At 42.6% G+C, this 11,663-nt stretch overlaps 1 protein-coding gene across 1 annotated transcript; it reads left to right on the forward strand.

Moving 5' to 3' along the window:
• Positions 1–751: 751 nt before the first annotated feature.
• Positions 752–11,220, forward strand: LOC149333074 (epoxide hydrolase 4-like). The gene is made up of 6 exons (XM_089555976.1): positions 752–964; positions 1,566–1,699; positions 3,734–3,846; positions 5,596–5,773; positions 7,292–7,428; positions 10,754–11,220. The coding sequence occupies exons 1-6, from the start codon at positions 776–778 to the stop codon at positions 11,173–11,175; spliced, it is 1,173 nt and encodes a 390-aa protein (XP_089412102.1). The 5' UTR covers positions 752–775; the 3' UTR covers positions 11,176–11,220.
• The last annotated feature ends 443 nt before the right edge of the window (positions 11,221–11,663 follow it).

Here is an 11,663-nt window from a genome sequence, read left to right on the forward strand (position 1 = left end):
TTTACCGCCCTTAAAGTTCGCAAGAAATAGAGAAATAGCAGATGCGCACCTGCAGTGTTACTACACACAAAGTTTGAAGTTCCGGCTCTCCTTTAGCAGGAAAAGCCGGAGCTTCTCCGCTACCCCTGGTCAAGCAGAGAGACCGCGGCCGACCCACTTACTGTATTCTATTACAATGCTATTGGGATAGACCAAGGCCTGAAAAGATCATGGTCTGTGGTTATTACTTGTGGATAGACAGTTTAGCTGCGTAAAACGAATGTTACGTTCTCATAGAATAATCTGTGGAGTACAGTCAAATAGAGTGCAGTTCTATATAATCTGCTGAAATCTAGGTTTCCATGCTGCCAATGTTTGACAGTGTCGCCACAGCTTCAGTTCGATTATAAGAATGCAAGGAAAGAAAGAACCACCTGCTATAATCTCACGAGGTTGGCAAAACGCTTGGCCGGTTTCAGAAGGAAATAGCAAAGGTGAAGGGAATAGGTGAAGGCACCCACTCTAGAAGTAGCCAATCGAAATCGCACTCCTAGAGTTACCAACGCTTTTTCCTTGCAAAGCTCTTGCCTTGTAGGTAGGAAAGCTTTTATGCCGATTTTTTAGGTGTAAATGTCTCATCGCACTAAGCTGACTGCACTCCAACGGAAATAACGTACGCATATCTTGGAATCATGTGCATATTAACTGAACTTTTCCATTAACAATACTGTGCAAAAGCGCTGTCCTCATGTCCTGCACTTTTCAGGCTCTACTGAAAAAAAAAAAGACTGTCAAAATGGTGCCACCGATTATTGGACAAGGAATATTCTTCGCCATCTCAGTCAGCATGGGACTCTGGATGCAAACATACGTCAAGACGAGCATTTACTTCCACGGCGAGTCTATTCTCGTTCCGAAGAACCGCACAGTACCGGATGAATTCTACAGCAAGGAATACGGAGACCACAAATACGTGAATGTGTCCGTAAGTGATTTACGAGAAACCGAAAGGATGGCTCATGCAGTGCTTTTTAACACATATTAGAAAAAAAAAACATACTCGTCGAATTACTGATCGCTCTGCCACTGCACCTTCGGTTCAAGCAACATTGGTGCTTACTTTTTACCCAATTTCAACCTTTTTTTTCGCGCAGTGTCGGCTTTCGCTCAGCCACCAGCTAGAGCTTATATTTGTAGATTAACTTTAAACGACTTTTCAGTAAATAAATTACTTGCTCGTAGAATTGAAAGTTTCAGTATACCCACAGTGTATTGGTGTGAACGTGCTCTAACCGAAAAAAAAAGAACAGAAGAACCAATACTCATTCAAGAGCGTGGACGAATAGAAACTAATTTACTTGCATTTGTCTTGTGTGCGCGCTTTACAGCTTGCTATCAGCTAATTCTTCTGCCAGTCGTGCTAGTCGAGTCAGCTATTTTTAAGATTGGCAGAAAATATACGACTCGAAACAAGCTAATTAGCCTGGTTCCTGAGGAAAACAAGCGAACTTCTCGCTGTTTGCGTATATTTATGAAACCCCAAAAAGTTTTTTTGCGCACTTAGTTTACTTACTTTTTTCTTCCAGAATATTACATTTCATTACGTTACGAAAGGCTGCAACGAAAACGACCAACGTACTATGCTGCTTTTTCTGCACGGGTTCCTAGACTTCTGGTTCATCTGGAATCGGCAGATACCGGAGCTCAGCAAAGAATTCTGGTGCGTTCACAGCAGATAACGTTTTGTTGGCTTATACATGTTTTATGACAAAAACACTGTTGCCCTGAAACGTAGAATAACTTGCTTGAAAGAAAACGTACAAACCTCCACAACATCGAATTTCATGCAAGTACTTGGAGATTTTGTAACTTACGTGTAGTACCTATGACAAGAACATAAATTTATAGTGCTGGCAGCTGCATGAAGCGGACGTAAATAGCAAGTACAAAGAACCAGTTCGGGACGCCTGTGTTGCATAGATGGCGCAGCGGCAGCGCCAGGCTCTGATTTGTAAATGAAATTCTCAAATACACTAAACACCTGAAGAAGTAATGAAGGTTATCTGCAGATATTGGTGGCATCCATGCAAACGCAAGACATAGTAATGACCATATTTATGCAATTTTACATGGCAATATTGAAGAAAGTGATCAGGGTCGATCAGTTAAATTTCACAAGGCAGAGCACTGGTGTTCAAAACCGCGCGGGCCCGTATCAGCTGTACCACAGGTACCGCAGGTACCTTGCTGTACATCCGCGGCTCTACGACAAGAGGCAGGTTCTGTTCTTCACTGTCTAGACCTCTGATGATCCAGAACCGAGAAAGTAGTTCCACCTCGACCCTCAGCAGAAAACATGACATACGGTCAGGGAGTCGCTAAAGCGACCTCCGATCACTTTTTACCCGGACCTATCCATATGTATGATGTAAATAAACAACTTGAACTGGCCTGTGGTATACACGCCTCTGGCAAAAACCGTAACAGTGGTATTGACTGTGAGGTAGAGCACGCAGTGACCCTTACGTTAGACCACCACTTGAGTTGGTGCCAGAGCTCTAGGCTGTCCTATTATCGAGTTACCTGAGTAGGGAGGAAGCAACATGAAAAGAGGGAAAAGCTTAGCTTGCCAAACCCATCTGTAGTAGCTGGTGCGCAGCGCCGCCACATTCACATCTTAGGCTTCTTTACAATTACGCTACAAGTAGGAAACAATGAGGAGAAATGTACTTCTGAAGGACATGTACTGTGGAGAACAAAATGACCTGTAGCCTGTCGTGGCGAAAAAGTGGAGGTTGTATGAGTAGAAAAATATATGCCAGATGAGCAGAGTAGCATTTAGGAAGTTTAGGAAGTTTACTAGGTAGAAAACTGGCTCCACGACTGGAGACGATAAATTTAATTGTAAATAAATAGGAAAAAATGTCCTGCAGTGCATATAACCCGACTAATGGTAATTATGATGGAAATGATGTCGATGAGTATTGGAAAAGAAGGAATTTTTTTAACGGCTCAATGTGTTCCATTCGCCTGAGTCTCAGCGTCACTAAAAAGGAGTTAAGTCCCTTCTGCGCCTTGAGAAAAGCGCAGAACACGCTAATACCGAGAGGGTGTTTTCTTACGTCCAATGGCTCGGTACCTGACTATCTATCTATTAAGTGATACCGAGTGCATTGAGGTGGACAACAGTGCTTAGAGAGCATGCTCGGCCGCGTACTAAACAACCAGAAGTGTGCAACACTTCGGAGATCCGCTGTTGTTGTCAGAATGACTTACCGAGAAAGGCGCGTAAGAAAATATCTAATTAATTTAATTGTTTATTCTACATTGAAACAGTTTCACCCAATTAAACTTAACATTCCCGGTCTCAATGCAAGTTAGGTACGGATGTTGATATCGACTGCTCGCCCACTAAGCGCCAAGAAATAGACATTTAAGTGAGGAGGGGATGTGAAATTGGCATATCTCTAGTTTGTTGCTGAACGCATGTGGAGGAGGATAACAGTACAGTGGGACAAAGCCATAGAGAAACTGATACAGGTGACTAGAGAGCGCGGTATTTGCATGGACTGCAGCTCAAGCGTATTGACCTAATATATGGCAGCTTATGTAGTAGGCTTTGCTCCACAGAAGAAAGGTGTGGTTATGGTTCCAGTACTTAACATCTACACTTACATTATGTTCGGAAATCTCGATCCATATTCCGGGCTCATTTTCTAGCTCACAAAATCTGGTTCATTCACCCCTTTCACAGTGTTGTGGCACCAGATTTGCGCGGCTACGGTAACACCACGAGGCCAACTGATACTGCCGAGTACCTTATGCCGAAGCTTATTCAAGACGTGAAAGGACTGCTTGATGAACTAAGTAAGTACTCGCTACAGAAAGGCTCTGGAAAGACGCGAGTATGTGGGGCATGAAACTGCAGTACGAAAGCAGGACTTTGCCGAGTATTTCCCACACGTAAATCTGGGGTCTGGCAATATATATACACAGAGGAAGGCACCTCAAGTACTGACTATGTGCATGCTAAGTGTGGGGAATCTTGAGAACTGCGCGTTGTGCTTTACGTCGATCACTGAAGCACGCACTCAGTCTAAAGGCATCGTGTTAACTCATGTAGCAACCGGGTGGGAAGTACTTGCATGCACCTTCACTACTCTATCCATGTAGACAATGAGGTAATTTTTACTTCCGGGTGGTTGATAAACTTCGTAAAATTATCCTGCATTTGCTGGCTCTTTGTGTGACGCAATCTCTAACCTTTTGTCCCTCAAAAAATTCGCTAATCGCAGCCAAAGTAATTCACACAATTAATTTCGGCATTCGATCCCAAGGAAAATATGCTGGGCACACCCAAGCCCTGCCTTAAGGGTGTTACGCGATTGCGTTACTGGCGCCCTTCAGCCACTTAGGGTCATCTTCGCATGTCATTTCACTGACGCGGACACTGTTCTTCATTTCATTTACTTATTTATTTTATTTACGACAAGATACAGAAGGCCCTCCTTTAACCACGTCGAATGGTGGGTTCACCCGCCTTGACCCACTACCCCTTAGGTCGCGATCCGGGGGCGCTACCCATCGAACACCGAGCACCTTTTTTCTTTATTTCGGAGCTATTTCAATGCAATAAAGAAAAGTTGTCCAGTATTGAATGGGCATCGCCCAGCTCGCGACACCAGGATAGTGGTTCAAGTCTCGGCTTGACCTTTTTTTTTTTTTAGCGCAGTTGCTTTTGTTTCTTCAGGAGCACTACACACGGGCGGTGGAATTTAGTCACCACATTGTGGACCGATTAATAAAGGGCCGGACCTACCTGGCACTCCCGTTATCGGCGTGTTTTTAAACTGGAGCGCCGCACGTTGCCATTGTGCCGTTTCGGTGACCGGTCACATGGGCTGATATTTTTACTCACCACTGTACACGCGAATATCATAGGACAGCACAGTTGGGGAAAAATATTCGATAGCGTGACACTGATGAAACTCGTTTTAAAAACGGCGGTTACTTCTCTGTCGCTAAAGCAAAGTTTTTACGAAGAAGTCATTCTAGATGAGTCCAAATTGTTTTCGATCGGCCGATGTAATTGCATTTGGTTTGGTTTTATAGGGTTTAACTTCCTAAAGCGACTCAGGCTTGGCGGCGCCGTGTTGGCAGACGCATGGATTGCGCATGAAAGCGCAATCCATAGCCAGAATGTCCAGAGAAACTTAGATATAGCCCTAAGGTTGAAATATAAATCCTTGCATCTGGTGACAACTCATAATGGGAAGGCATACACACGAGAGTAACCCCGTACATGTCAACGTGCTCACACGCTGCAGAACTGAATTGCCTGCCTAGTCGCCATTAATTTCGCCTGTCCGGGCCAAAGCTTTACTGCTTTGGCCCTCCGTTTCCATTGCCATTCAAAGGTAGCAGTATCTCTAAAGTATAAGGTAATAAATAAATAAATAAACAGATAAACAGATAAATAAATAGTTTTTCAAACAAGAAAGGTAATTGCTGATGAAACAATGTGCAGTTTACAATACCAAGACATTGTGTCCGTTTGTTGAAAGGATTTAACTTGTTTTTCGCACCTCAAATAATTTCATTTTTCTTCCAATGCAGACCCCAACCACACGAGGAAGGTTGTGCTTGTGGGGCACGACTGGGGTGGCATGATCAGCTTATGCTTCGCGACTTATTACGAGACGATGATTGACCAGATGGTCATCATCAACGGGATGCACCCAAAGGCTTTTCTGAAGCAGCTGTTCCGCAGTGTGAGGCAAATGAGGATGTCCTGGTGAGTCCGAACCCGTGCGGTCTTATATCCACTGTTTACATCTTGCGGCTTTCCCTGCTTACACTATTGCGACATGGGTGCATCTAGGTAGAGTGGAAGTGGTACAGTCGCTAAGCGTAAATTTAGTCTGTAGCAACCCACTCCAATAAGCAGAAATAAAAGGGGATGTCGCTGCGCTGGATCGGATATTAACGGAGTAAAATATTAAAAGTTGCATGATATCCTTCGGCAACGAATGCATGGGCCCTCGGACAGCGCTTCTTGTTTTAGTACATATTTCTTCCCCTAAAGTATATACATTTGTTCAAGGCCAATATAACGAGTAAAATGTTTAAAACTCCGCAGCTACCAAACCATCGCATACTGTGCATAAGCAATGTCTTTGTTTGGAGTTTACTCTGTAGCAGCAGTGTTCTGTATCCGACTGATTTTGCCTGGACGAGATTTAAATCAAATGCATGAAGCTTACTGCGCCTGAATTTCATAAATCTGGCCTTGCTTATTAGAAAAAATGCTGTATGTCCCGCACACTCAAGCTTTACCGAAGCTTCGTAAGGCTGTTGTGAACTTTCTTACACTCTATGATATACTGATCTAAAGCGGCTAAGGTGCAATATTTTTTTATTTTTTCCGCATAGGAATCAGTTAACTCGTTTGTTCCTCTTAGAAAATCAAGATGAAACAGACTGAAAAATTTGAGTGGAGGTTTGCAGTAAGCGTCAGCGTATACTGAAGAAAACATTTTAAAAAATTCTGAACTTTCTCTTCTCTAGCTTGTGGTCTGCAAGTGCATTTGTAGCAACCCTGAAAATGCTTTTGCATAACTCGAAAGATACGTAGCCAGTTTTAGTTTGGATTGGCGCTGAGCTGCCAAATTTGCTACAGATAAATTGCAGTATGAATATAGGCACCTGCAGCATAGGCAAGGAAAGGGACAACGCAACTAGACCAGGTGCCGCTAAGGTAAAAATTTATTTCGCCAAAACGTGTGAAAAAGGATACTTAGCATTCTGTAATTTTTGAAAGAATCACATAAACTTACAAAAATGTAATGAAATCGCAAAGCAATTATAGCAAAAATTAGAAATGTCACTTGATGAGAAGCCAAAACAAATGGGGGCTTATACAGCCACTGAAAAAGCGCAGTCAAAAACGAAACCGAGGATCAACAAGGCTGCTTTATGGGCTAGCTGCTTGCTCATAACTTTGAAGAAAACGTGAAGACAGGGACATAAGAAAGACACATACGGGACTCTCTTTGTTTCGTTGCTCGGCCCGCTTCGGTATTTCAGTATTTCGGTTCACTTCGGTGTCATCAATAAAATTCAGTCCCAAGTTCGCGCTTTGTCGTGTGTCTCTATCATGTTCCCGCCTTCTTGTGCGCTCATGTTGTTTTCGTCAAAATTACAAAGAGGAAGTTTAATTATGTGTTTTATAAGAAAAAACAAAAATGTTATTCATGTTGATTCAGCTAGGTCAAATAGGTCTTCTGCTTGTAAAGACTTGTAATTTGTTCAGGTACCAGCTTCCCTTCCGACGGCCCACAATTCCTGAGCAGTACTTAATCATGAAGGATTTGAAGTTCTTCGACAAAGTGCACAAAGGATTTACCCAGAGAGAGGAGTATGCCCACAAGTATGTCTACTCGCAGCCAGGTATGTTCTCTTTGTGTTATGCAAAAGTAAACTGCGAACCATCTTCAACCAAAAGTTATTTAATTTAAAAATACCGACGTTTCGGAGCCGGTGCGGCTCCTCCTCCATGAGTGAAAGGGGGCTTTTGGCTAGCGCGTTTAAGTACCTGTTGTGAAGGAAAGACGGAGTGTGGCGTTGTGAAAGGCGCCAGAGGAATATGGGCGTCGACCTGGGGTCTATTGCGGTGAGCCACGGTGCCGGGCTGTTTTTAATTTACTTATAGTTTACTATAAGTTATGGATAACTTAGAGTTAGCTGTAAGCTATTTATACCTAACCTTTTTATACCCAACCAGATGCTCAATTCTGTCGAAGCGGTTAATTTTCAGTCCTTGTATTATAGTAGTCATCGTCAGACAGTCCAGAATTGCTGTAAAATCCAGGGTCACAAGGCGAAGCCATCACCTCTCAGTTGAACTCTGAGTGACGGAGGGAGATATTTGTTTGACGATTATTAAATTCTCTGTCCATCTTTGCTACCGCATTCTTCAGCCCGAGAACGATGCGACGACGCCTTGTTTTAGAGACGGCGCTTGTTACTTTGTTCCGTGAACATTTTCTTTCGCAATTAGGTAAGGGCCCTTCTGAGTAAGCCATTGCGTTGCAAATCGCCTCGTATGTTTTTACCACCCTTCCGAATTTCAATACGATGAACAGACAACGCCTGTCCGCGCTGGCTTCAGCCGGAGTAAATATTTCGAGGTGTGTGAGCAGTGCTCAAGTCGGGATGGATAGGGTCGAGACAACTTTGCGTCCGGAATCTCTAGCCTGTGTCCCTCTATGGTGTAACATAGATTTCTTGAAACTTATCCGGCTCCATACTGGCTTCTCAATCAGCTGTTTATTTCAAATAGTAGCTTATCTTTATTGGTGTAGTGTGCTTTTGTGCACAGTGCATGGTTCGCCCAGGCACGACGAGCAACGTATGCCGTCTCAAGAACGTGGAGTCACAAAACAGGGCACCAAGGAAAATGCACACTCGCTACCGCGCCGCAGCATTGCTGCTAATTGTGATGCTCCACGACAGTCTTCGTTACCACTGTACGTTCCGTAGATGGTGAAGAATTGCAAAAGCCGCGATAAAACTTATTTTTGGGCTAGTTGGTGCATTTTTAACCTACAAAAAGGAGCAGCGCCAAAGCATGCAACCACAGCGCTGCTGTCTTCTTTCTTTGTCTGTGGGTGCGTACTTGCAAAAGCCTCAGACACACGTGTTATATGCCACAATTTAATCAGTTTTCAAGGTAATCAACCACAATACCAGTTTTGCTGTAAGGACTGCGTTGTGCACTCTCCGTTCTGAATCAATGTAGAAAAGCAGCATGGTAAGGTTTTATTGAATGGCGTTCAGCTAAATAAATTTGAGGTAGGAGAGATGAACAATAACGTGTCACTGTGTCAATGATTACAACCCTCATGAGACATAAGTGGAGCACGTTGTTGAAATGAGTACCACGCCGGAAAATAAAAAAATGCTTGTCCATCAAGCAAAAATTAATGCGTGCATAGCGTTCTCCCTTCTCAAAGTTATCACTGAAAGCAATATGAAATTAGACTTTTAAGAAGATATGTTCCAGAAAGCGAGATTATGGATTCCTTGCGGCGCCTTGCAACTCGAGTACAGTAGAAGAGCCTGGCTGCGAAAAAGAAAAAGGTGCAACAGTCATTTTTTGGACAAAGTAATTATATTTGTGCTCCCGACTGTTCCCGCGTAGCTTTTGGATTGTGTCCACAAATATTGCCATCAGGTTTCTCGAAACCAGATTGCTGCTAAAAGGCACAGATATTCATTGTGGTCACAAACGTTACACTGGGGATTCAACGAAAGAAAATTATGCTAATATCGATATAACACCGCTCGTTTCGTGCCACAATGCATTTTCATGTAAGCCATGCGGGTAATACCAGCATCTTCGTTGTTCGCTATTGCGGCGATTTTCTGACCAGATATAACACCGTTAATTTTGTGCCACAATGCATTTTCCCGTGTAGCCATGCAGGTAATACCAGCGGCTTCATTGTTCGCCATTACGGCGATTTCTTTACTGGAAAACCTTAGCATTAACTATCTCACTATAAACGAGCGCCTTAAAAATATGGCAGAGAAAATTCAGTTTTTTCGCACCCATAACAATATCATGAATAACTAGGAAATGACTCAGAATTCGAAGATATTCGAGATTGCGGACAGTTTCGAGATCATTGGCTAAATTTTTATGTCAAAGACATAATCCAACTTTCATATCGACAGGATCTTGAAAACTAACATGTGTCATAGGACATCAAAATCTATACGCTGGTATCAAGAGTGAGCAGTTTTGTACAAACCGCCGTTCCTTCTCTGAACAAATTACTGTAGTATCATAATTGGAGCTGCATACGAGGTGCATACCTTGATATATTTTTATGCTCCAAAACAAAATTTCAGCACCATTTAATAAGCAACAATAAGCTTCAGTACAGGCAGTTTTAATAAAGACACATATATACTGAAAATCATGAGCTACTTTTTGGGTGTAAACATTGCCAGTTTACCACAATTGACTAATCAAAACGAACACGGTATGATACTTGTCCTTCGGTAAATTAACATAGCAGTCGTCATCAACTGTGGCAGCGAAACTGCAATGTTCTAGTTGTCTAAGTACTTATATGTCTTCGACATAGTCTAAAACCACGACCTTAAACTATAAATACAACTCGGCGCAAGATTTTTTGTGTTATGAATGGAGAAGTGTGATTGACTTGCATGATCATTTTTTTCTCCTTGAAACGTGCATTAACTTCACCAATCGTTGCTCTTCATGTGTAAACAAATAAGAATGTCATTGATGTGATTTGTATCTTGTAGCATAAGAAGCAACAAGTGAGAAATATGGTTGACATTGTACCTGATATTCTGCTGCCATTTACGAAATGGGAGTCGAAAGTCTGCCAAGCACTTTAAAGGATTCTTTTTATACTCCATTAATCACTCAACGTGGTGAAATATGTTTTTTATGAGAAATTAATTGCCAAATGAAAATGAATGTGCTTTCCAGTGAATGTGATGATCGTAGGCAATACTAATTGTTTTGTCCATTAGTTATTTAAGTAGTACTGTTAATGGGGCGGTATTGGTGGATGGCATATCGAACATATATTTTTGCTTTTCTTTTACATTTTTCAATGTTTCTAAATGTTTCAGCAATACTGTTTTATTAGTAGAGAATAAATATACGGACGATAACCTATAATAGCGGTATAAGCAAAGGTCAAGGACTAAATAAACTTTTTTCTACTTTCAGGAGCGCTCACAGGAACTATAGACTACTATCGGGCCTTCAACAACGACAGCAACCAGTTCAGCAAGCTAAACTATCGCAAGATAAACGTCTCCACACTGATACTGTGGGGAGAACGCGACGAATTTATCACGTCACGCGTGGCTAGGTACAATCAAGAATGGCTAATGAGCTCACAGCTGGTTTACTACGAAGGAGCGGGACATTTCCCACAAAGGGAATGCTCCACTCACGTAAATGGGCGCATCAGTGAATTTATAAAAAATGGAAGAGTTACCGTTAGTCAAAACTGGCGGCGATGGTTTCCGAAGCGTTATAACGACCACTGCAGAGAATCCAAAGCACCTTCCCGTCATGAGCCGCCATACCACGGTCCACCTTTGGTTCCCGCTGGCGCTAACCTACCCAACAATATGAGGGAATGAAGAGTGCACATACGCTTAAGAAGCACTTAATATGCACTGCCAACTTAGTGTGGCCTGACATGAAATAAAAAATACTGACTTTTGAATATTTTGTCTGTAGCGTGTCATTCATTGCCAGAAATATCGTTGCAAGCTTTGCTATGTGTGGCTTTTACTATCGTTGTTTATCACCGTTGGCTACTACGCGACACGCGAACAGGTCACTTCAGAATGACCCTCTGCACACGTGAGACGTTCTTCCACATATACGTTGTTCTCGATGTTTTAGGCGGTGTTTTCGTGAGATGTGCAATTTGACCTAGACACACACACACCGAGTATACTTGCTGCTGTCGCGATGGCACAACCTTGTTCTGTACGCGGACACAAGTTTGCCCAATATGCAGTTTGACTTCAGAACTAGCTTGCTTGTCTGCAGCCTACGGCTCTGTCAGCGCGTATCGTCACAGCCATGCAATAATTGTTTAATTGTTTTATTTAATAGAAGC

This window comes from Amblyomma mixtum, chromosome 8 (assembly GCF_055824585.1).
Source record: "Amblyomma mixtum isolate Tamu chromosome 8, ASM5582458v1, whole genome shotgun sequence".
NCBI classification, from domain to species: domain Eukaryota; kingdom Metazoa; phylum Arthropoda; class Arachnida; order Ixodida; family Ixodidae; genus Amblyomma; species Amblyomma mixtum.

What these genes read in the sequence shown, in the direction of transcription:
- LOC149333074 (XM_089555976.1), top strand. Translation starts at nt 776, where the DNA reads ATGGTGCCACCGATTATTGGACAAGGAATATTCTTCGCCATCTCAGTC. An exon ending in ACAAATACGTGAATGTGTCC is followed by an intron (nt 965 to 1,565) that starts GTAAGTGATTTA and finishes TTTTTCTTCCAG; the next exon opens with AATATTACATTTCATTACGT. An exon ending in GAGCTCAGCAAAGAATTCTG is followed by an intron (nt 1,700 to 3,733) that starts GTGCGTTCACAG and finishes CCCCTTTCACAG; the next exon opens with TGTTGTGGCACCAGATTTGC.